Genomic DNA, 26,704 nt, shown 5'->3' on the forward strand with positions numbered 1-26,704 from the left:
TAGCATTACTCAGAAGGACATGACCTGAATTAAAAAGAGAGAGGAATAAACCCTCAAATTAAGAAAATTGTGAGGGTGACAGTTTTGCTGAGTCCAGGACCTGCCCTGGACAGCATTTCCCTCGAGCTGTGCTGAGCTCTCTCCACAATGGCAGTGGGAGAGAGCAGCACACGCTGACTGAGGGCTCTCCACGTGGGGCGGACACCCACAGACCCTGCAGTCCCACAGGACTGCTCTGGCTGCCTTGGTGGTTGGGTGATGCTCACCCAGGCTCTCCTGCCAGGAGTGGTACTTCTGGGGCTCATCACACCTGAATGCTGAGGCTGGTAGAAAACAATCCCCCCAAAACTGTGCTCCAGCCTTGTCACATTGGGAAGAGAAGAGCCCCGTGGGCTGTCCCAGCTGGAGCTGGAAGTTTGTACCAGCATCACCCCCAGGGGCCACAAAACACCCTGGATTCAGTCTGAGGTTACCTGAAAAGTCTGTGCTTTACACCACTGCTCCATGTGACTTCCAGGCAAACAGCAAACCCACCAGTTCGTGGATTTACTGCTGCTGCCAGCTCCCCATCCTTCTGCAGAGCAGGTTACCATGGCAGCATTTAAACTGCATAGAATGGTATATTTAGACCTTTCAAACATATTTCTTTAGGTACTAAGGACTTTACCTTTCTCAGTTATAAAATTGATATCCAAACAAGAAAACTCAGGTATGTGCATCCATTGAAGGTGCAAAAGCTGCTGGGGAGAGCAAAACAACACAGTTTTTACAGAAGGTTCTCAAGGGTTTTCAAAATCCCATTCACCCAGTATGTATACTCAGCCTGCAAACACAACCTTAAGGCAAGCAGAAAACATCATTCCAGATCTGCTGGAATCCTTTGGGCTCCAGTGCTCAGGACAGATGAGCTCATCCCTGAGCTGTGGTGGGGGGCAGGAGGCAGAGCCCTCCTGTTGGTGGCTGCAGTGGTGACTGCTGCTGGGCACAGGGGTTGGGACATCTCACCCAAAGCGCTCAGCCTCAGAGCCTTTGGCAGGTGATGTGCTTGAGTAACCCTGTCCTGTCCTGCTCAAAGACATCAATTCACCATAGCTTCTGCATGTGGTGCACCAGAAACTTAACGTGTTCTTGGCTCCCTCAGAGCAGCCTTGCCCAGGGACATGAGACTGAGGCTTATTCCCTGAGCCTGCTGCTCCCTACAGCAGCACTGGCCCCTCACAGAGCTCTGGCCAAGCACCACGGCTGCATGGCTGCTGCAGAGGGTGCAGCATCACACCAAGGTGGTCAGTTCCTGCTGCAGGTGCACAGGATCCCACCACCAAGGAAGGAAGCACTGGGGGAACAAGCAGGAGTAGTAGTGCCATAGCTACCCAACCCAGTTCCCAGTGTAACCCTGGTGCACAGAAGATGGCCACAAACTCAAGAAGTCTATGAAATGGGGGATATGGAGAACCAATGGAGTCCTCCTCTTACCACCACCAGTGAAATAGAAAGCCTTCACAACTTTTTCCATGCATGGATTTATTATGAAATCAGAAATTTATGGGCAATCATAACAGTTTTCTACAATAATAAAGTTTAATACTTTAAATTACTTGGGAAGATTCCACACATCCTTGAATACTTAATTTAGTATCTCTATTATTCCTTAAGACAAGGTTTTTTACACCACACAATATAAACATGAAAGTATTTCTGTTTTCTTTTATGCTGCAAATGTGCAGCTTCATGTACTGCAGTCTTCATCCTCACAAGAACATGCTATGTGTGCATCAACAGTGTCCTTTATATCCTCTGACTTCTGGTCAAACTTCGTCTGCTTGTCTGTCAGGCTGGTAGCTGAATCTGATGGGGAACAAGAAATTAAATTAAACTCTTCACAAGTAGCTCTGCAAGGTACAGCATTTACCATGCACTAGTCATTAATTACAGCAGGCTTGGCTGTTCCTCACTGATTTACATATTTAGATTTGTCTAAGTCACAGAGATGTTCCAGGAAACCCACTTCATTAATAAGCCAGTTCTATCTTGAAAGCTACTACTTCCATGCAGAATTTTATTAATGATACATTTAGGAAAGGGTATGATGATCTTTAAGAAAACAAACACTTGTAAAACAGATACAATTCTATGCTCTATATAATTTAAATCTACTTTATTTAGTGTCTTATAATCCACAATACATGTATAGAAAAGAAATACTCTTATATCACTGGGCCTGTGGGCAAGAATCCTGTCCACAGCTGCCTTGGAGTACCTAAATCAGCTCAGTGAAGTAGGATCACTTCCAAAGGCAGAGATATATAAAAAATGCAAGGCAAGGATCGCTGTTTTGGGGTGCTGCACTTGGTCATATATGGCTCAGTCTCCACAGGCTGCAGTACACAGCTTTTCAGCTGAATCACAGTGTTGACTGTGCTGTTATCTTGTTATCCCTAAGCACCATGAAGGAGAATTCGGTTTAGATTTTCAATTCCACTACAATGAAAACAAGTAAATGTACAACAGAAAATCATCTCCCTCACTGAAGTAATGATTGCCTATTAATAAAACAGGGAAAGTTCTTCAGCCAATAGGGCAGTAAGTCTGAGCCTACCTATGGCTATTATTCATATTTTTCAAGTGGAATAACTGAGTCAAATCACAATCTATTTACAGTTTTGCTCAGCTCCTCTTGAGCAGGATTTCTGTTGACTCACCAGCAGGGAGGCAGTGGAAGCCCACGGTGACTGGGGCAGTCTTGGTGACAGAGCAGCCCTTGGTGCAGCGCAGCACGGGCTCCGTGGAGTAGCACTTGGACTCGACCCCGGCCAGCTGCACTGTCTTCTCCAGCTTCACAAAGGCGTGCCTCAGCTTGCAGGCTGCAACAGGCATTGGGGACAGCTCATGTGCACACATCCCAAAGCTCCAGACCCCCCCAGAGGGACCCATCTGCCAACACTGCCAATTTGAAAACAACCTCCCTCTGTGAAAACTGTGCTTTGATCATAAACGGAGAATCTTTACTGGCTGACAAACCTTTCAAATCAGCTTGTCTCCAGGAGCCCTGGAAAGTTAATTTCAAATGCAACTGGTCTGCTTCTAGATCCGGATATAGACACACAGTACTTTCTAATAAACATTTTTCAAGGTAAACTGGCTTACTGAATAGCTGTCAAACCACATTTTAAAATATTCAGCAGTGGAGGGGGATTTCTGACCAAATAAAATTAATCACTAAAGAATTGCATTATTACCAATGTCATTCAGGCACAAAACTGGTGCAGAGAGAGAGCAACAGTCATTGCTACCAATGAGTACTAACAATCTCATTTTGGATTCCCAGGACAAACAGTTACAAGTGAGAAGCTAAACAGACCACAATTTATTCCTAGCTATAAGTTTTCAAATTTCAGCAGCTTCCATCATATGTTAAATGGAAACAGAATGTGGTCACCACTAGCAACAGGAATATTACTGTGGATGTGTGTGTGGACTCCATATCCATTTAAAGCAAGTTTGTTGCCCAGAATTTGTGACAAAACATGGAAGAATAACAGCTAATGTTGAGTTAGACATGCACAAGCCATCTCCAGGGACTTGTCCTTCCCATAGGACAAGTCTCTACAGATGCAGCGTGCCTGCTCTCCTCAGGTACTGTGGTGTGATGTTGCATCATAACCTCAGGTGAGAGCACCAGCACACCATAAGATCCAATCTACTGAAAGACTTAAAATGCAGCTTTTTTATTTTAACCATGTAATTAAGTCCCTGGAACTGCTCATGTACTTGAATGCCTTGTTTGACAGGTTGCACTGGTTCAAAAACTAGGTGGTCAGCCATGGTAATAACTACTAATCCCCATCTGATTTTTTGATGGGCTAATTACTGAAAACTGATGTTCAGAAAATGCTGTTGTGCTTAAATAAAAGCATTCTGTGTGAATTTTATTCTCTTGCTGATCCTCTTCTAAAATACTTCAAAAGTGAAACAAAGATTTTGATTCATCTTATTTTTTGAACTTAACTAAGTTGTATATTTTGGCTAATTTAACCTGTGATTTCTTATTTCTTTCTTGACTTGCAAGTAATTTTAAAACTTAATATATAACTTAATAATTAATCTTCTAATACACTTTTTTATTTTGGATTTTAAATTTTCTGAACAAATTCTACATTTTCTGAACAACTGCAGAATATTATATTGAATTTATTAGAGCTTGCATACCTCCTCTACAAGGCCTTTCTTCCAAAATCCAAGAATGCCCAAAGCTCACTTCATCTTTAGCTACATATCCGTTGGGCATCCGATATTCCTGTTCACATTCTGCATCGTATTTTCCACACAGTCCACACATTTTTCCTGCCATCCATAAAGCAACTTGGATCTCGGAGGAAAAAGAAGCATTTCAAGTTAAAAAGACAGTAATACCTGTGGAGCACTTTTTTGCTGTGCAGGTTCCTTCCAGTGTAAGTGAATGCACAAACATTTAAAATCTCTTTGATAAGGATTCAAAAGGATCTGACAGTCAGATGACAAACTCCTGTGGGGCTCCAGAATCTATAACTGCTACAGTCTTTATCACCTGCTGTGCCAGTCCAAGATGTTAAGTTGTTCAAGCTCTAGACTATTAATATGCTGGAGTTTTTTTCTGGTGGTTGTTTTGATAGTAGAAGATACAGACATGGAACAGTTTACTGACCTCTTACAATCCAGCTTCGTATTAATTTTAGTGCAGACTTTAAACCACTCATTTATCTAACAAGAACGGCTGCATTTTTGCTGTTTGAAAAATTATACAGCTGTAAGAACAGCAGTCAGCAGCTGAAAACTCATTTTTCTTACAAGGGCACTGCTGACTCAGCATGTGTACACTCACAGACCCACTTCACAACACACATCTGTACTGCAAGAACAGAGTACTTCCATGGATCAAAGAGTCTCCTTTCTCACACTCAGAAATCAAGAGCAGGACTGTGCAATTGTGCAGCAGTGTCTTCACTCTGGGGTTTTTTGTGCCCTGCACACACTTGTCTTTGCCACTGTACACCCTTGCCCTCATACACACAGATTTAAGGAAATCCTATGGAAATTTCTAAACATCCAAGCTTATGAAGAAGAATGATACCTTGAATGTGTATCCATCAAAGTACAGTTTATCAATGCCATAGGCTGGGGCGAGAAGTGCAAGCCCTTGATTTTCACTGTGGATCCACAGAGAAGCTCCTAGAAGAAAAACCAAAACAAAATCAGACCAAACCTAGCTTCTTTAACAGAGAAAAAAACAACTGTCATGTTTCTAAAATGTTTTTTTCTTCAAAATACCTCAGTTACCCTATTCAAGAAACAGAAATATAGAAAAAAAAGCGATGTAGAAATGGGCATATATAGAAGATGGGTGCTCACAAAAGGTTGGAAGATAACGTTAATGATCACAGACTTATAAATTTTTTCTTGGATTATTAACATAATCACATTAGTGAGCTGTCTACAGTATCTCTGCAGTTGTACAGATTAACAAGGCTGAGTACACTGCATTGGAATATGGAAATATGAGGAACACCATGACTGTCATGGAGCCATTTGTAGTGCAATTATCACTTCCCAAGTACATAACAAATAGGACAGAGCTTAGCACTGGTACATGCTAACCCAATTTCAGCAAGATTTAGCCCAGTTCATATATTGCAGCTCTTCAGTCAGAATACCCACACTGTATATAGCCCCTGACTACACAGCACAGGATGGAACAAGGTCTTCCTGTACCTTTCACAGAAACAAACTATTCCTATTTTGGGAGAATGAAGCAGGTTGTTTCACCAGTTCTCCATATCTATCCCTGGCAGAATGCAAGCCAAATTTATACCTACAAATCAAACTGGGGAAAACATCAATATACAGGTCACAAGTGTAGTGGATTTTAGAAAAGTTCCACTTCAAAATGTTTTAATCAAGCAAAATATGATAGCAAAGCTAAAACACTTCTCAAATTTGGAACTACAGTAGGACCTGTAATCATGTACAAAAAGGAGTGATCCTCATGTTAATTATATCTTGCTTATTTAGGCTGCTTCAAGAGCTTCACACTCTAATCAATCTTTCTAAATATTCCTCTGCAAGTGAGTAAAATACATATTCTTAAATATTATTTAAAACAAAAAAAACTCCACTTATTGAATACAAACTGATCAAATCTCCTTCACAGATTCTTTCTCTTTCCTTCTTTCTCCTAAAACATGTGAAAATTAAACGACATGTGCTGCATCACTTACCAGCAGATGTCAAAGAAACATTAGTTGGGCTCTCAGCCCCATCCACCAGCAGCTTCACCCGTCCGCTCGCAGGGCGCATATCGACTTCACTGTCAAGGACAAGAGTGTTCACCCTGGCTGTGACACATTCCCACTCTTACAGTCACAGAGGCATTCTCCTGCTCACTAAATATCACTGCTCAGAGCAAAAGCTCATTTCAAATGCTTAATTACATCAGGGGTAGTCTTGTCACCCAAGATGCAGGATAAGAGCATCGGCTTTGCATTCAATATGCACAGAAAATAAATTAGGGGAGCAACCCCATGGGCTGCTAACCATTGCAGTAAAGCTCAGACTGGAGCTCCTCTCACACTAAATGTGGACACTGAGGTCCTTCATGATCCCAGCATCCAGCAGAAGTCACTTACTGATTGCCAAGCTTGATGTTGATTGCTTTCAGGTTCACAGCTTCCCCTGCATTCTTCATCATCACTAAGAACTTAAGGTCAGAGCTGCAATCCTGAGCCAAGATGTGGTAGCAGTTCGCTGGCATCGTGTAGTTAAACCGAACTGCATTAAAGGTTGTGATCTTGTTGTAGGAAACTGAGCATTGAGCTGGTTAAAAAAAAAAAGTGCCAGTGAGTTTTTTTCTTTTCCATGAGAGAAAGCCATTAAATGGTGTGGTTTGTTTTTAGTGCCATATTATTTTAGCTTTGTATTTTTTTCACTATGTGATATTTTCATATGGTTCACAGGGACTTTTGGCAGCCAAGCACCCATAAATTCTTAAAAAGGCGTATAAAATGTGTTCTTTTATCTAACAAAAAATAATTGCCAGAAATTTTAAATGTTATCAATTCAGATAGTTGGTATCTTCATCCCTGAAATGCTGATAATTTCTGTACTAAATGCAGAATATTTTCTCTCAGTTGAACCATCCTCACATTATAGAGCATTTCCTAATTAACTGGAGACAAACAATGCCAGCAAAATTTAGAAGGTGTCAGAATAAATTGTGAGACTGAAGTTGTCATGCTTCTGAAGCCAGTTAGACTCTGACCTTTCAAATTCTCAAGAACTGCAGAAGGGGCTTCAGCAAAGATATTCCAGATGGGAGGCTGCAGCTCTGAAGCTGGTATCCTTGGACCTACAGGAAGTGACAGGGGAAGTCTCATGGCTTTTTCATAGAGGGTAACCTAAAAAGGAAGTCAAAAGCACATTTCAAAATGCACCTTTGCCTGTACACAACTAGGATTTTTTCCCTATTTCTTCAACTTTCATTGCAAAGATTTTACATGAACATAACTCATCTGACTCATTGTCCATAAGATTTTTGCTTTTACTCAGTTTTTCTCATGGTGTGAGAGAACTCATTCAGGTATTATTTGGGAGAAAATTAATTACTCCCTTTCAAAGGTGATGAGGTGAACACTTATGGACATACAACAGGTGGAAACTCATGTCATTATGAATGCCCATGTCTCTGAAAAAAATCACTATATAGACATCCTTCTATGAAATATTACAATGGTGGAAATATATAAAATTAATTTTCATCATTTGCACCCAAACTGATGCTAATCTTTCTCAGAATTGACTCACTGTAATTAAACAGTCACACTTTACCAGGAAAAAATAGAAGAGTGATAAAATATTTCATAATTACATCAGGAAGCTTGATAACAACATCACATGTCCTCGGAGAAGTTAGAGCCACGATCACCTTGGCTTGTCGAGAAGGATTCTTATCTGTTTTTTCAGAGAACCCCAGCATAAATGCAGCCCCGGGGACAAACTTGTAAAACCTTCAAGAGTTCAAATCAGAAGTTTTGGTGAGATGGAGAAACAAAAGGCTGCACACATCCCAACTAGATTGTCTCAAACCTGTGTGTAAGCAGCACAACAGTCTTCAGGGTCCCTGGTTATGTTCTTATACCCACTCTCTGCTCTACTCTGTTGAAGACTTCAGTGAAAGGAAGGATCTGTCCCTCAGTTTTCAGTAATTGTGGCAAATATAAAGAGTTACTGTACATTAAAACAAGATGTAATCCACTCATCTTTAATGTCCTAAGGCAGTACTTGGACAGATCAGAGAATAAAATATCAGCCAGCACTTAAGCCACTAGAACCTCATGTGAGATGTTGATTTTTCCCAGTTGACCGGTATTGTTAACAAGTGTCACTAAGAACTCAATTCTCACCATTCTGCTATGGATCTGACACTGGAAGGCACTTTAGGCCACTCCAGTTTCACCTGAACAGCAGGGTGGGCAGCAAACTTCCCGGTTACCAGCTCAGATGAAACCTTGTAGTCCTGGCAATTCCGTCCCCATTTCAGGTAAGCCTGTAATGAAGGGACAATGGTCCATTTTTCAATGCCTGGAGCACGATTTTCCTGTGATGCATATGGAGCTGTAAAAGCTAGTTTTGAGCCTTACCGCTGCCTTGTGAGCATTGAGGACTGAAGCATCAGCACAGAGCTTCCACTTGCTTGAATCTGTGAGGTTTGACACAAATACCTGCACCCGGGGCTTGATGGAGTCAATATCAGCATATACCACGAGCTGGAGGCCTCCTATCTTCTTATCATCACGGAGGCCTTGCAGAAAAACTGCTAATACTGGTGCTTTAACATCTCCCAAAAACTTTGGCTGAGTAGAAGAGGGAGAAAGTATGCAAAGCATATAATTATAGAAGAGTTACCATGGAACATTTTAGATGCAAGATCTAGATGGATAAATGAAAAATAAACAACTGAACCACAAATATATACCAGCATATGTATCACACATATCTACATGCCTATAAAAACTCGTGCATATGTCTTTAATGTGCACGTGCCTCTGGATGCCAGATGGTTTTTATCACTGTGTTTTTATGAGTCAAAATTTGTGCCATTTCCTGAGCTACAGCTGACACTATGGAAATATTCATGTAATTAAAATACAGTAATGACTATATGATTTGGGCTTCATTGTTAGTATCCAGCCTGTGAATAAAAGAAAATGGTTCAGTTTGAACTACATCAGCTGTCATTTGTATGTGTCACTCATTCCCACAGCAATAACATCCCCCAGCTCGTCTGCTCTTGTTTATCTGTCTGGGTCTTGTGTTGGTTTTCTCCTCACACTTGGCTGTGAGTTCTGTGGGGCAATCAGGTTTTCTGTTTGCACAGCAACCCAGTGCAGAACAAAATCCAGGCCATTTTCTTCTACTTCCTTTAAGAAGGTCATTATGACCTTCATATCTTCAATATCTTCACTCCATCATTCTCAAGCCTGCACACATCTGCCTGGGTGGTGGTGAGCAGCCCAAGCTCCAAGCCTCAGCTGCCACCACCAATGTCCTCACACTGGCACTGCAGCACCTCAATCTCCCTCCAGGCTGCAGAGGTCACAAAATGAATCTCTGCAGACATCTGTTGGGTGGGATTTCCATGAGGGAAGGGCTGTGATGCAAGTAAGAAGGATCCTCACTGCAGAGGAAGGTGCATGTGGGAACTGTGGTGCATGTCTTGACTGATACCTGATACTTGAGAGGCTGGCATTTCCCCCTTCCCATTATTATTATAATTACTATTATATACAATTGCTGTCAGTCCACAACCATTCTGACATCATTCCAAGCTGTCAAAACCCCCTGAAAATGATGCAACTAACCCATGAAGCTCGAGATGAGGCACGACTGGATCTGGCAGAGGAATGTGAGCTGCTAATTTGGTCATCTGGGAGTTTACTTTCTGGGAACTGCAAAAAAAACCCAAACCAAAATCAAACCTTAAGGTTTAAGAGGGTAACTTTGAAGCATGCTTGAAGAAATTGCATGAGGCAGTGCTGAATAACACTCTCTGTCATGGCACTTGGAGTTGGGCTGTTCCAACCCTGAGCAACTCAATGACTTGCAATAGGCTTTGTCCTGCTCAGTACCTAGGATCTAACTCTGAAAAGTCTTGTTTCCCCAAACATATCTGATTCTTCACGGTCCATAAGGACCATATCTAGATGAAAATTCCCTGTATGAAAAATCAATGGACCAGAGCAAGTCAAATTTCATCAGTTTCTCACTTCAACATGAAAGACCAGAAATTCTGCACAGGCCTGATTTGTAGGCCTGATGAACTGGAAGATAAACTGAATGGTCCAACTGAATGGAAAGGAGTATCTGAGTGGACACATACTGCTGAAGTGTTACTTTTTGAGGAACACTAATATCAAGGACACTACTCTGGCTGGCTCATGCCCTAGTTAGAATCTGCTCAACCAAAATGCTATAAAATAAGGTATCATCCCACATTTGTCCACATCACTGTCCTCATTGTGTACCTGCAGTGATTCCAACCCAAGAAACCAGGTGATCAAAGACAATCAAATGAATCAAGCTTCTGAGGGTTCCACCAAAGTGTGCAGCTCCAGTCTTTTCCAATGCTTTGGAAGAGGCTTTATATCTCCTTTGCAGAGCCACAAGTGGCTTCATATGCACAGCACAAAAGGGAACACAGCTCTCTGTCTTTACCCACCTCAGAAGAACCACCAAGATTCTAATCCTATCAGTACTGTAATTTTCCTCAACAAAGATAACAAGTTGCCTTTAAAGTCTCCATTTAACTCTTGACAGATTCCATACTTCTTCTACTGAGGAAAGAAAAACTTACCTCTTGTTTATGCAGTGATTTAAAGCGGTACTGATAAATCTCATGAGCTTCCTTTGAAAGTGACAAAAACAAGAAGATTAGAAGTCTCAGAGGAAAAGAAATGCTGCAATTATATGAAAATCTGAAAACTGAGAATTAAATAAGAAATTTACTTATTATCATTCATGCACAGTTCTGTATGCTTAGTCACGAGCACGTAATGCAAGATGAATTAATTTATATAAAGCAATAATGTTTCTACCACAAAATTAAGACAGAAATATGCAATGTTTGTGGACAGTAAATTGTCCAAGAAAACCAAATTTCCCGACAGTAACAAAATTTTCAACAAACTTGAGATGAAGTACACATCTGTGTCAATGATTGCAGGTGTGTTTGTAGAATAAATTTTTCAATTTTATGTTGCTAAAATTTACTGGTCAACTCCTAATGTCCTGGTTTGTCATGCAAGGCCAGCCACCATCAGGAGCATGGTTCACAAACATTAGTAGCATCAGTTATTTACTGACAACATTACCCATATTTTGGAATATGCACTGCTGCTGCTGCTGCCACCTTCCAGATGTCCTGAATGATGTTTATGGCTATGGTGGCTCAGTGATTCGCTGCTGCTGCTGCTGTTCACGTATCTCGAGTGATGCCCATGGCTATGATGACTCGATGACTTGCTGCTGCTGCTACTGCTCCTCTCGCTACTACTGCTGCTGCTGCTACTACTACTGCTACTCCTACTGCTCTTGCTACTTCTGTCACTGCTGCTACGGCTGCTGCTACTCTTGCTACTTTTGTCACTGCTGCTACTGCTGCTGCTACTCTTGCTGCTTTTGTCACTGCTGCTACTGCTACTCTTGCTGCTTTTGTCACTGCTGCTACTGCTGCTGCTACTCTTGCTACTTTTGTCACTGCTGCTGCTACTCTTGCTACTTTTGTCACTGCTGCTGCTACTCTTGCTACTTCTGTCACTACTGCTCTTGCTACTGCTACTGCTCTTGCTACTTTTGCCACTACTGCTGCTACTCTTGCTACTTCTGCCACCACTTCTGCTGCTGCTCTTGCTGCTGCTACTCTTGCTGCTTCTGCTGCTGCTGCTGCTGCTCTTGCTGCTTGCATCCTTGTTTTTCGCTTGCTCTTCTTGATCATTCTTATCTTCATCACCAGCCTCTTTACTACGAGGAGAAACAGCAGATGATGAGGAAGAGGAGACAGCTGAGGAGGCAGAAGAGCTGGAGGGATCTTTTGTATCGGGGTCTGCCCCAAGGTCTGGAAGCATAGTGTTTTCTTTCTTTGAAGGTTTCTTCTTCTGGTGTCGTGTTTTATTTGCAATCTGCAAGCACAGTCCAAGAGATGCAAAAGAGAGAATACATCTGGTCCTGTTTTTACAAAGTAAAATTTCTGTGGGTGTCAGACAAAGCTGGGTTCTCACACCAGCTTTTCAAGGAAAAGCCACCTCCCTGCCTCACTCACTACAGAATTCCCTCAGATCCACTCCATCCAGCTGAAATCCAGCCCAGCACAGACCACCATGCTGGATGCAACCCATAGGAGCAACACCTCAGCATGGGGCACTGGCACCTTTCAAAACAGCCCCATCCCTTCTTTGCCATGTCAGCTTTCCACACTGAACTTCAAATTCTTGCCCTCATTTAGGGGAAAATGTTCCCCACTGCCGTACTCAAAGTCACTTGCCTTGAACACACTTTCAATGCCTAGAATCTTCTTCAGTTTAGCTTGAATGTCCTCATGCAGAGATGATTCACCCTCTTCCTCAGACTCCGACTTTACTTCATGAATTATTTTGGAAGCTGCTCTGGATCCTGCCTGAATCTCCAGCTGTATTTTGTCAATACCAGCATCTGTTTCAACTACACACCAATTGCACACATTAGAAAGTTATACTGCTTCAAACAGCACTGACAAGCCTAAGATGCTCAGTGTTTTACCTGGGGTCAAGACTACTTTAGCTTCGTGTTCCCCGATGAGTTTGTGCAAATATGTATTTTTTAGGAAACTGGCATCTCGTGACTTTCTGGAAAAGCAGAGCTGACACCCCAGATGATGCAGCTTGACGCAGATGTCTTGTTTGTGAGATTTTCTTCCCGTGATGTGGCGAAGATCCTCTTGAGAGCTATAGCCATTTTTCTTTGACGAGCTGTCAGCTTCTTGCTGCATTCGAGATGAGTATGTGAATACCACTGGGTGTGTGTCATAGGCAAGAGTAAAACTACAGACATCCATTAGAGAGGGTAAATATTACTGTATAAGCAAAAAAAGCATAGGCTACCTTTGTGAAATCTTCACTGGAAGCTCTATCTGATGGTTTGAAAGGTTCTTCCACAATATTTGATGAAGCATCTCCTGGGAGAATTGAGGTTCTCTTTTCAACATCTAGTTCTCCTAAATTTCTTGATACAGCAAAAGCTTTATGGCTGTTGAAATAAGTGCAAAAAATGGAGAATTATTCCAATCCTTGTCTTTGGACCAAATACATCTTTGTCAGTATCATGTGAAAGCACAGAGGTAAGATATTTGAACACAGGGATTATATATGAATTTAGAAATAAAACAAAAAATATAATAAAAATATAATTTTTTTATATTACAGGAAGTTTTCAAAATCTGGATAAATTTAAACAAAATTTCTAAAACATTAAAAATATTCCTTCAAACATAAAAATCAAAATCCTTAAAAGACAATAAAATAATAAACAATAATACGAACACAAAATAACAATTTAATATAAAAATGCACCGCTAAATAATTTAAGTATCATCTGATTTTTAACTACTGTATTTTTCTTCCTCGTGCTTCATCCCAAAGGTTCTGCCACACACTGAAGAGTCACTGCCTATCTAGAGACTGCTGTGGGAGGTCAGTCAATTGTGAGCTTTGTCAGGCTTCAGAAACATTAAATATTCTAAAGTAGTGCTACCATACCTTCCAACCACTATCTCAGTTTCCTCACGGCATGGTTTTGTTTCAATCTTTATATTTTTCAGCTTCAGGTCTATCTTGGCATCAAACTTCACTGGCACTCTTGTCAGGACCTTGCCTTGAATTTCCACAACTTGTTGGAAGTATTCTGTGTTGACACCCATTGTTGCAAATTTCTGTATGTATAAGCTGAAACAGAGTGCAGCAGTCAGATGTGAGAAAGGTGCTCTTTTCACCCATGTGGTTCTGCCTTTCCCTAGAAACCTCCTTCATCCAAAAAGCCTTGGAAACCTGCCGTACCTGGGGGTTATGTCAGCACGAATCTGCACAGTGGATTCAAGCAACTGTGAAGGTTTAAAATCTCCAGTTAAAGGGGGAGCTATCTTTCCATCAACTGCAAATACAAGAACAATGTTTAAACATTGTAAAAATGAAAAACAAGACAGATTTTGGGGTATATGACACCTTCTATGATTCTGAAAAATATTGAAAATATAGAGGAAGTTATGTAGGCAAGTTCTGAAGCAACATATTGAAAATGGAAATAAAAATATACTAAGAGAATGAAGAGCTGACTCAAATTGAAAGTTTGATAATTAGTATAACATTAAAATTTCAGAAACATGGGGAGTCAGGAGACAGAGTGAATGCAGAGAACAAGGGTAAACAACCTCTGCTCTCCAATCCTTCCTCACATCATATGTGAACATCTTGTACTGTGGACCCAAAACTAGACATTCTCTCCAGATATAGCTGTAAATGTGCTAAATACAGAAGGAAATCATTGTCACTCTGGCTCTGCAGCCCATGATGCAGTTGTCATCACCACTTCATCACCACACGAGCACACTGCTGGTTTGTCATACCAGGCTATCCTGCCCTTCCTGCATAGCTGCTGCTCTCTGCCTGGGTGATGCCCAGCCCATACACTTGCCTGGGTTTCTCCATTCCAGGTGAAGGACTTTGCATTGCTTTTGTCAAATTTCACACACTTGTCAGGCCACCCTCTCCAGCCTGTTAAGCTGCCTGTCAGTGGCAGCCTGACCCCACCTAGAGCAGCAACTGCTGCCACCAACTCAGTGTTAATACTGACAGAGATATCCTGAGGGTGCCTTCTTTTACAAAGTTCAAATTTTAAAAGGCAATGAACAAGTGCCAAAGGCACAGGAATGTTTCTTGTAACAAGTCACCAATTATGTTTTCAGCTGTTGACTACCCTTGGACTACCCATCAGCAGCCTGGACAACCTTCACTCATTTTGTAGTTCATCCATCCAATCCATACCTCCCCAACTTGGCTATAAGGCTATTATTAAAAAAATAAAAATAAAAAACACACAGAAGACACACAAAAGGGGCAGAGCTCCAAAGATGTTACTAAAGCAAACTAACAAACCAATAACCAGCGAAGAGTGGGTAGGTGGGAGAGCACAAGCACATGTACGTCACCCTTCATTCCTTGTGTGGTGTCAGCTGACACTAGAGTCAGTTTTGCCTAATTTAAGTTTGCTGCACAGCTCACATTCAGTGATCTCTGAATTAACTTCTTCATAGGATTAGCACTTGTATATTTATTCTTTTGGAAGTGAGCTTCAGTCTCTTTCCAGTGGCCCTCTTCTCTTCCTGCCTTCTAAATGTTATTAACAGTTCTCTTTAGAATGTTTTCTATTTTCTTCTCTTTTTAAATCAACACTGAATCCTGCTTAGCTTGTGTGTGCACCTCTCAGGAGCCACCCCCTTCTACCCATGTCTGTATCAGCTCCCCAGGCAGCTTTTGGGTTTTTTTGGCCTTGAATGTTGTGGCCTCTCTCTCTCTGGTTTCCCAGGTTCTCATCTCACCTTTGCCGTATTCAATCCATTCAAAGACAATGCACAAATCAGTGCGTCCATCCTCTCTTTCAATATCTTCCCTGCCCTACTCTCCAATACAAAAACCAGTTCTATTTCTAACTTGCTGGCTCCCCCCTTTCTCCATTCTCCCTCAGCCGCTGAGGCTCTCATGCCCTGCTCAGAGCGTGCAGAGCTGATCCGAGTTCCCAGCTCACCGCTGAGCGCAGCCCTGGCTGTGGCAGTGCTGTAGGAGCTGTACTCCAGGGGCAGCCCGGTGCAGGTGGGGAGGATGTGGCGCAGCTCTCCCAGCCACACGGGCTGTGTCCACTGCCCCGCGACGCCGCTGCGCAGCTGGGCCGCCAGCCTCTTCAGCCCCGCGCTCCTGTCGGCAGGCTCCAGCACGGCCTGCAACAAACACACACAAGGGATTGGGATAGGAAAGGCTCCTGTCGGCAGGCTCCAGCATGGCCTGCAACAAACACACACAAGGGATTTGGACGGGAAATGCTCCAGCACAGCCTGCAACAAACACACACAAGGGATTTGGACGGGAAAGGCTCCAGCACGGCCTGCAACAAACACACACAAGGGATTGGGACAGGAAAGGCTCCAGCACAGCCTGCAACAAACACACACAAGGGATTGGGACGGGAAAGGCTCCAGCACGGCCTGCAACAAACACACACAAGGGATTGGGACAGGAAAGGCTCCAGCATGGCCTGCAACAAACACACACAAGGGATTTGGACGGGAAAGGCTCCAGCACGGCCTGCAACAAACACACACAAGGGATTGGGACAGGAAAGGCTCCAGCACAGCCTGCAACAAACACACACAAGGGAATGGGACAGGAAAGGCTCCAGCACGGCCTGCAACAAACACACACAAGGGATTGGGACAGGAAAGGCTCCAGCACAGCCTGCAACAAACACACACAAGGGATTGGGACGGGAAAGGCTCCAGCACGGCCTGCAACAAACACACACAAGGGATTGGGACAGGAAAGGCTCCAGCATGGCCTGCAACAAACACACACAAGGGATTTGGACGGGAAAGGCTCCAGCACGGCCTGCAACAAACACACACAAGGGATTGGGACAGGAAAGGCTCCAGTACGGCCTGCAACAAACACACACAAGGGAATGGGACAGGAAAGGCTCCAGCACAGCCTGCAACAAACACACACAAGGGATTGGGACAGCAAAGGTTCCTGTCAGCAGGCTCCAGCACGGCCTGCAACAAACACACTAGGGATTGGGATAGGAAAGGGCAACGCTTCCGATACTGCAAAGAAAAGTAGGGGTCCCTGGTACCTTCACAGCCTGTTGTATAACTTCCTTGTTGATGTTGATGTAGGCCAGCTCTTGGCCAAAGAGTTTAAAGTAGGCTGAGATCAAGGGGGTTTCTGTTGGCAGCTCCTTCCATCCCAGCAGCTGGGGAACAGATAAAGAGATAAGCAAAGTTTCTTAATGGAACACTTCATAAATGATTTTTCATCCTAAACCACCCATAACTAAACCCATACCTAGCCAAGCTGCCCTTTTCCTTTGTAAAATGTCCCATTGTAAGTAGCATGGTGGCACCAACTCACACTTTCTTCCACCATTTAAATGCCCACAAATGTTTGGTATCCCAATACAATAACATTCACACACAAGGTCTGGGCTGTTAGGTAGCACTAAACCCAGTTTGAAAACACAGCAAAAAAAAATCATTTCTCATGAACACAAAGGCATATAGTTATAAACCAGGTGAGGTAGGTGAAGGGAGGGAGTAGGAAGCCTGCCAGGCATGTCACACACCATGCTACAATGCCTACCAGTCCCTTCCCTCCTGTGCTCCTCCTGCAGCCATCTCTGAGGTGGGGAGGAGGCAGAGCCAGAATAAAAACTGGTGGGAGCTCTTGCATCCATGGCATATGTCCCCTGCTGTCCGCAATGCACATCTCTCCCTCACAGAAATACTTGAACTGACTCCTAGGAGCGTAGTTTACCTCCTGACACAGCCCTTAGCTAGAGTGAGAAGCATCGCTAAATGCCCCTTCACATAACCCACACTTTGTATTTCTGAAAATACCCACAGCTTTTCCAATCTCCTTTATCTTTTTGTAGGTGGAATACTCAGCAAATGGGATATTTCGTTTCACGAGGACATCTGTGAGGCCTTCCACACGGACACCAGCCTACCAAAACAGCACGAGAAGGAGCAGTCTGAAACATGTTCACAGAGAGGAAACTTTTTGAGCACTTTTAATTTTAATTTGATTTATTATTGACTTAGGTAAATATTTACCTCCACCAAATCAGCCACCGATCCTGCAGAATATGCCATCAGCTTGGAAATTATTGCTGATGGGAACATCGTTCCTGGGCTGTTCATAACAAAGACATCTCCAGCAGCACCAACTTTATAGTTATCTATGGCAGAAGTAAACAAGAGACATCCTTTTTCTAACCATTCTGCATATCATTCAAGATCATATTTCTGCAGCTTTTTCCATTGTCAACTGTAAGATACATAATTAAATAAAATCTTATTATTTAGGCAGAAATTATTAAATGGTTTCTCTAAACATGTAAGTCTCACATTTAATTTCTCATTGAAACAAAGAATGTCCTATTTCTCCAAAGGACTTAATATATTAAGAATGGATTTCTGAAGTGAAATCCTGCTCACTGAATCACTTACTCACCAAAGTAACCACCAATACGTATGACCTTGCTGTAGCGATAGCTCAGCTTGTCCAATTTGGGGGCCAGCAGCTTAAGGGCAATATTGCAAGCTGAAGATCTAAACAAAATGAAAAAGGTAATAGCATCCAGAAATAAGCTGCATCCTGACAGTAAACAAACTGACTTTAGGTACCAGCACATGCAAGAGATCATTATTTGCAGAAGAGGACCTACTTTGTTCCTGTCTCTACTCACATGTTGTACGTGTAGGGCAACCTGCTCTTGGACAAAGCCTTCATCTGGGAATACACAAAACTGGCCACTTGCAAATTGCTCTCCTTCATGGCCACATTGGCAATGGTTGTTATTAAGGGAAGGGCAGGTCTTGTCTCAAAGATAACAGCACAAGCCATCATCCGCACTTCGGGGGACAGCGACTCGTCAGCCAGAATCTGGATGAGATATCCCTGCACCTGCAGAGACAAAATAGGGTCTGGAACCATTTTGTAAACTTGATCCAGACCTAACCAACAGGAAATATGGGAGAGGGGATCATTATCCCTGCAGAAAAGTTTCCTGATATTTTTTTACTGCAGGATTCCACATAACTTTGTTAATATAACTGAAGGGGCCATGGCGAAACAGCCCCATGGAGCCACTGAACCTGAAATAAATGTCCATCTATTGATGTATTAAGTCAACCCATGACAATCAAAAAGGTATCAGCATTGTTTTGTACATTACTGACATTCAAATATCAGTGAATATTTTTGGAAGAAAAAATGTAGACAATAAGACAGATTCATTGTTTAAAGTAACTCCACTGGCTCAGTGAGCATACTTCACTACTTTAGACCAGTTTTAAAAGAGTTCAGCAGTTCACCAAAGAGAGCTTGAGAGAATGGTTTGTCATGTAGGTCCTATACCTAAACCATCTGAAAGGCAGGAGTCTTGACTACACTTTCTGTGACAGCAACCTCCGTGTGGGGTCACTGGTGACTCATCCAGCCTCAAGGGAAGGGTCTAAAAGAGGCAAAGCAATGCTGACATCTGGCCTAGGAGTTTAACAGAAAGTGTCTCTCCTCTTGATTACAGAGGCAATTTAAATTACATGACTGACTTTTAAGTGGTTAAGTGTCCACTATAAATAACTAGCACAGGACTTAGTTGGTTACAAGAGATGATAAAAGCAACACTGCTGATATCCTTCCAGAAGATTCCTACTGACTAATTATCATTACAGATTAGCAGAAAACATTAGCTGAATGTAAAACTGTATAGTATTGTTCTTTTAAATATTTATTTCAAAAAGAACCAAACACACTGAATCCACACATTATACTATTAAATCATTATGCTTATGGTACATATTCTAATTCACCAAGTAAAGAAAATCTACCAAACCCTACGTACTGTTTTGCTGTCCTTCCAAGCAATTTTTCTCAAGGCCATTATGGCGTCAATTTGGATGTGGATGGGGATATCAGAAGCACTGGATGAAAATATGGGAAGGAACTTCAGGATGCGCTTGATGCTGGCTGGCTCTCCCATGTTGCCAATGCACTTCAGAGCTAATTTCATTTTGTCCTCACGGCCCCTGCTGATTGCCTCATCTGCCAGGTCATGGATGGGCTGTAAACAAAACACAGTTCAATCTTCTCACTCTAATGTGTAGACTGTCCAGAGTGCTCCCTCACCCACTGAAAAGCCTATCACAGTAAAGCAACTTTTAATAAAATCACTCTGTGGTGGTTTCTCTCAGGATTTTACCCTTGCAATGTGAAAACAGTGTTTTCAATGATGAAGCAAATGACTACATTGATAAAATTATTTGATGCCTTTTTTCAGAAGAAAATCTAAAAAACGTGTATTTATATTTCCTTTATATTTCCAGTCACCCTTTTTATACTGTATCTTAAGAGAATTAAACTAATATAATGAACATTACTAAGCTGTTAAAAAACCAAAAAAACCCAAAAAAACCCAAAACAAACACAAAAAAAAACCTTGGCAAAAATCTGCCCACCTGGACAGCTTCTTTAGGACAAGATGAGGTCTGTGAACAGTATTTATTCACCACAGAACTGTAGGCCAAGCTGGCAAGTTGTTGAAGCATAGGATTTTTCTGGATTCGAGAACTTGTCACTAAATCCTGTGAAGAAGAAAAAAATTAATTCATCATTTAGTAGAGCGCTTCACAAAGCCTTCAGAGCAGGAAAATCATCAGTTCATATTTGAAGGGATCAATTTCAGAATGATTACTGTTCTCATCCAAACAAAGTATGTTGTAGACATTATATCTGGAAGCTTTACTTATGAGCTTAATTCCCCACTAGTTTATTCACATAAAAGCTTACATAGCTACATTTTGATTTTCATCAACTGAACGTAATACTGAAAACATTAAGATTATGGATAAGTATCAATGAATAAATGGAGTATCTCTAGAAAACTATGCAACTCAATTATGTTAATGATACATTTTCACATCATTCACACTTTTCTTGTTTAAGTATATTGGCTAGAGATGGCAAAAATCCTGTTCAGAATAAATGGTTCATTATTGTGCCGACATATTTGATGTTTGCACTAATACTTTTCCTGCGGTATTTTCCACTTCATGGACTACTTTGCAATTCAAAGAGCTGGTCAAGTGACATAGCACCCCAATCAATTTGTTTCAGAAGTAGGAGATTAAAGGGACAAAGTTTTGTCTGTAGAAGGCATGCCATGTGATCCAGGAAATTAAAATGGGAATTATTCTCAAAAGGTATTATAAGAAAAGGGCTTTATATCAATATAGAGAAATTAAGACATAGAACTCTGCTCTAATAAATGCTATGCCAAAACAAAATCATGGGTCAACATTTCCACAAAATCAGTGTACCAAGAGGAGTATCCAGCCTCCAATGTATTTAATCACAAGTTGTTGATTATCATTCCTTTCGTTGTGAGACAGGAAAGATTGGCATGGCTTTACTCACTGCTGCTATTGGAACAGTGTGTTCATCAGCTTTTGTTAAATGGAGAGCAAAGGGAACACTTAGAAGAGCCTGAAAGTAGCTAAGGTCATCACTGCGGATTCTGCTCTTGAGGAATTTGAGTGCTTCTGTAGTGCCTGTCGCAGAAACTGCACTCAGCAGCCATCTCCTACAAATAGAATTTTAACAAATCCTTCATTTTAGCTCTGGTTTTCTCACACAACCAGCAGAGTTTCTTACAGGCTGCCACAATGAAATACCTGTAGCGGGGTTTATCTGAACATTGCCTCCAGATGGACTCCAAAGTGTCAGCGCTGACTGTGCGGCAGAGCTGGACGAGCTCCAGGAAACGGTATGGAAGATCATCATGGAAATCTTGCTGGTTATTCAGGACTATGTGTTGCAGGGTTTCGATTATCTGTTACAAAACACAAGGTAGAGGGCATGCATAATTGTATTCTTGGGAATTTACAATCATTTTTTTTTCTTTAATTAGGAAAGCAGTTTGGAAAACAATGCTGTACCCGTTGCTCAGGGTTTTTTGTCTTGATGAGCTGCACTGACATCTGTGGCAGCACTGCTGGGAACTGGTATCGCAGGCCTCCGTAGCTCTGCAGGGAGATGTCTGGGGAGCTCCCCCGTTCACTCTTCACCTCAAGCAAGGTGAGTTGCTGTCTGTCAAGAAACAAGTGTCACAGGAGAAAGGCGTTATCTCTTTTAACCCATGTGTCTTGCTTGTTTGTTGTTTCAGTGATACTGTGATGGTCTCCGTTTTACTCTTCAAAAAATTGTTCTTATCAAAAGAAAACCTTTTGGTAATGAGTAAAGCCTTCTATCTAGAACAAAATAACATTGGAGTTACCTACAATGAACTTGTTTCTGAGGAGAAGCAAAATTGCTCTCTGCTGAATGAGAGCTATTCACTTGTGGTAATGAACAATTTTATTTCTAGATGAACCATCTTCCTCCTGACACTAAAAATTAGCCCCTTTTCAGAACAAACAGAGAAGTGAACTTGCATTCTTATGGTGTAAGTGAACAAAACATGCTTTTCTTCCATGTAACTGCAATACCAGTTTGATCAAAGTACAAACAAGAAATGGTTTGTTGAACTTTTTGGACTGTGGAAACTCTAAGTGTGATCACACCTCTCCATTCAACTGCTATGGAGCTCAATTCTCATTTCACCTCAGTTGGGGCTGAAGGGGACTCATAGAACCTCTAACTATTCTCACTTTGTGAAGAAAGCCCGTGTCCCACCTACTTTGCTTCCGTGACAGCGACACCGGTGGGTTCACTGAAGGGTGAGATCTGATACACCTGCTGAGACACCACCTCTGTGATCAGGGTACCACTGTCTGTCTGCTTCAGCTTGTACGAGAAAGCTGCAGTCCCTTTGATGATCCTTTCTTTCTGTAGGAGGACAGGGAGACCCAAAGAGTGAATGGGAGCACAGTGGCCATGCCTGTAATTAGGAAGATCTTTTCACATCTCACGTACCATCGCGTCAACAGGGCAGGGGTAGATGTAAGCCGTTCCAAGGCTCTTCACCACTTTTTCCTGGCAATTATTCTGGTCTACAGTTTTGGTAACAGAGACTCGGCTGTTCTTCTTGTCCTCCTGGATGACATACCTTGTGTGGCAAACACCTCCAATCCCAGCCTGGCAGATGAATACAGAAAATGAGACTTCCCAATTATATCAGGATTTCACTGTGTGAGAAGCTTTACTTAATGAATCTGTTAATATTACATTCAACCATTACTGAATTAAATAATAGGCAAGTGAGCAACACTTTGTCAGGGGATGGAGTTTAAAATTAAAAATAATAAATGAATTAATATCAACAATTAGCAAATAAAATTGATCAAGTGGCTGTGTTATGGAAGCCATACAACAAATTCATGGATAAAAATTATTTTTCTCCAAAGAACTGCACATTAAGACTTAAAGACAGATATCTTAGAAAGAATTCAGCCCAGGTAATCTGTCAAACACACATGCACACATTTACTTCTATATGAATGAAAATCTCCCTTTTCTTACTACAAACATACAAAAGTACATGCAAATAGACAAACTCAATAGAAGACCATTATTATTAAAGAGAATAAATGCATCCTTTAGTAAAAATAGTTTTAGAATGGAAAGAAACACACCTCTTGCAATTCATACACATTCTGTGACTTTTTAATGGTGATCTGTATCATGTTCAGTATTCCTCTCACTATGTTAATGCAAGTATCAGGGCAGTTTTCTGGGCCATAAATGCTTCCAACCCGTCCACTGCTGTATTCAAACTTGAAGGGCCGGGTAAGGCACGAGGAAACCGTCTGGGTGATTTTGGAAGATCGAGTGAATGAGTCCCTGGGCCAGATGCCATTGTATTCCTCGAGCTGTGGAGAGCGGATCTGGGGGGGAAATCAAGATACTTAGGTGAATAAAATTACTTTGGTACTAAATATGCACACAGATTGGATGAAATTAATATAGCCACTAGTGAGGTACTCTTTTCTTCCAAATATAGGCTTAAAAAAATGATAGAGCAGTTTATTCTTTTGTTTTGTGCTTCCACTGTGTAAAACCAGTGCAAATCCTCTCTGCTCAACAGCACTGTTTTGACTTATAGAAGCAGTTTAAAAATTAAATTCTCCCTTTTTGACAGCCTTAAAATAAATATTCTGCTTTAGATTTAGCATTTTAAAAGCTTCTATCATTCTAAATGTAAAAAAAATTGCAGTTTCAGAATGTTGCATTTTAACTTATTCCTATACAACTTTTTTTTTTTTAACTAATCTAATACTATATTCATTTCATATGTTATTTAAATCAACCAAAATATTTTGACAACGAACATTATAGTTATAAACACTGAGATACAATGTAAATAAGAAGCAATTTCAATACCTTTGGCAAAATTACTGCCAGCTTAGGTGCCTCAGAGCACAGGCTGGTGCACATCATAAGAATTTCAGGACAAATTCTATAATGTGAAATGCAATCCTACTCCCCGGTTTTGAAAGATCTACAGTTCAATACAGCTGGTGAGAGATGTCACTGAATTCAGCATTCCAAAAAGAACCTCTAATTTGTAACTGAATTAAAGGGACAAAAGTACATTTCTGAATGTACATTTCTGAATTGAGTCAGGTCCTATCACTGCTGACATCAGCAAAGGCATGATTTCACATGTACAGATCTTTTACTGCATTATTCAAACACTAAACATTATTACATACTCCTTTCTGATGATATCCACTTTTTAATCTTACTTTTATCATGTATCACTTTTTATCTTTAGCTTTTATCATTTTTTAATTCTATGTTTATCAGTTACCTTTATGACAATGATTTTACACACCCAAGTCCTGGCTTCCCACAGGAGTTAGAAACGTGTGCTAAGACTAGAACCAAATCTTAAAGCAGGCTTAAACGTCTTCAGTAATTTGCCATTTTCTAGCAAACCCCCAATAGGAAATCTTAAGGAACACCTGCTACAAACAACTTAAAACAAACACAGGTGACTCATCAGCTCTGAAACTGCAGCGTGCTGATCATTCTCTGATACCTACAGTGATAAGTCTCTAGTTGTTTCCTGCAGCTTTCCTACACCCCAGACCAGCCAGGTGCAATTACAGCTGTGATTTTAGCTTCCTGCTGCACATTCCAAGCTGCAGTACCTTGAGGAGGTAGGTGTTCTCTGACAGCCCACTGATCTCTAGTTGGCAGCTCAGGCGCACGCCGGCTTTGGCTAAATTCTTTTCTTGAAGCCCATTCAACACCCAGCCTTCATAACTGTACAGGTAGCTCTTTCTGCTACTGAACTCAGGGTCTGTGGGAAATAACAGCCATTTTCACAATACTTGTAAGCATGTTCTAATAAATAGAAATAACAGCAAATTCATGGAAAAAAAGGTTATAGAAAGAAATTTACTTACCGATGTCAAGCTTCTGACTACCTACAAAAAGAGATGAAAAGCCAGGTAAGTAATGTTCAATCTAGATCCAATTTCTGCCACTGAACTTAAGGAAAATTTGGAAAAGAAAGGTGAAGGAGGGAGATGTAGTCTTACCTACGAGGGTGAGCACTAGTGCAAGTATGATTCCCCTCATAGTGAAGGTGAATGGGGCTCTGCCAGACATGGTGAGACTTTTATGGAAGAAAGCTCAGGAACACGTGGCTGTGTTCTGCTGAATTCTCAAGTTTTTTATCAGTTTATGTAAACACTTCCCTTTTTGCAATCATACTTTCTCTTCAGATGGAATAACAGAAATCAAGTCATACCTTGGCATCTCACTGATTATCTCATAAGCCCTTTGCTGAATTGTTTAAAAGTTTCCACTTATCCTAGTAAGTTTTACTAGATCATTTACGATAGTTTTATAATAAACACATTTCTTAATTTCCTAGGTTGTGTCACAGCTGGCTGCTGATATTTGGTCCTGCCATAGATTAGGTTGATTTTGCCCAGGTTATGGTGACCCGGCACCTGACCCAAACTGTTATCTAGCTGATAGGGGCCCAATTAACAGAGTGGGTATCACAAGTGTTTCTCCTCTTCCCTTGGCACTGCTTACAGCTGCCCCTGCAGACAGCAGATAAGGACAGATATCCCCTTGCTATTATATTCCTATGTGCACCAAAGCACATTTAATATTCTAATGATAACCTATATATGTGACTTATATATATTTATTCAAATAAGTCAGAGGATCAGTGTGTCCTTTCAGCTCTGGTCACAATGACCAGGAATATTTTTTAAATGAACAGAGATTTCATAAGCCATCGGTAAATATTTTATCTTTCAAGGTAAATGACAGCCAAATCTGAACAATTAAAAGCCCCAGAGACTCCTCCCAGCAAAGCAGGGGGAATGGGAGTGCAGGTCAGCTAGAACTTCTGCATTTCCTAAGGAGTTAGTCAAAATGCACACAAATTACCTGAACAGATGGAGGCTTGCAGCCAGCTTCACACAGATTTACAGAGAGAGCCCAGGAACACATTCACACAAGGGTTCTCTTCTGAAACCTCAGGGCCATGGAGGCAGGTAAAGATGCACAAAACATGCTCAGCCTGTTTGAGTAGGGTGGCTGGGGTTTGACCAGACTCATTCCTCCCAAACAAGTAAGACTTCAAAAGTGAGCTGGATGGCATCTGGATCAACAATAAAAGGCAAGAAAAATGCACAGGGGCTTCTGAGTTGGAAGATGTTTCTGAAGGAGCAACTTAATGCCTACTGTATTGCCTGAAGTCACACAAAAGCCATGAATCCCATTCAAATTCAACATCTATGACCTACTGGTTAATCAGACACTTTGTTTCTACTCCCACAATTCCTATAGTTATATGATTAACCACAGGAGTGTGCCTTGTGGCAAATGCTATTCTAACATCCACAAATGAACAT

The 26,704-nt window shown here is 41.5% G+C and overlaps 1 protein-coding gene across 1 annotated transcript; it reads right to left on the reverse strand.

Annotated features, from left to right (window-relative positions):
* Positions 1-1,520: 1,520 nt before the first annotated feature.
* Positions 1,521-25,439, reverse strand: LOC117000165 (vitellogenin-2-like). Its single transcript, XM_042779571.1, has 36 exons — positions 25,370-25,439; positions 25,235-25,255; positions 24,977-25,128; positions 23,456-23,707; positions 22,797-22,958; positions 22,561-22,709; positions 21,821-21,971; positions 21,557-21,714; positions 21,300-21,465; positions 20,342-20,467; positions 19,729-19,947; positions 18,571-18,788; positions 18,336-18,433; positions 17,936-18,060; positions 17,724-17,825; positions 16,957-17,076; positions 15,859-16,048; positions 14,115-14,208; positions 13,818-14,003; positions 13,164-13,308; positions 12,823-13,045; positions 12,569-12,744; positions 11,721-12,206; positions 11,400-11,609; positions 10,883-10,933; positions 9,891-9,977; positions 8,670-8,882; positions 8,433-8,575; positions 7,898-8,036; positions 7,292-7,427; positions 6,660-6,846; positions 6,252-6,340; positions 5,108-5,205; positions 4,207-4,366; positions 2,700-2,861; positions 1,521-1,845 (listed from the first exon to the last, which is right to left on the reverse strand). The coding sequence occupies exons 1-36, from the start codon at positions 25,437-25,439 to the stop codon at positions 1,727-1,729; spliced, it is 5,583 nt and encodes a 1,860-aa protein (XP_042635505.1). The 3' UTR covers positions 1,521-1,726.
* Between the last annotated feature and the right edge of the window lie 1,265 nt (positions 25,440-26,704).

This window comes from Catharus ustulatus, chromosome 9 (assembly GCF_009819885.2).
Source record: "Catharus ustulatus isolate bCatUst1 chromosome 9, bCatUst1.pri.v2, whole genome shotgun sequence".
Taxonomy (NCBI): domain Eukaryota; kingdom Metazoa; phylum Chordata; class Aves; order Passeriformes; family Turdidae; genus Catharus; species Catharus ustulatus.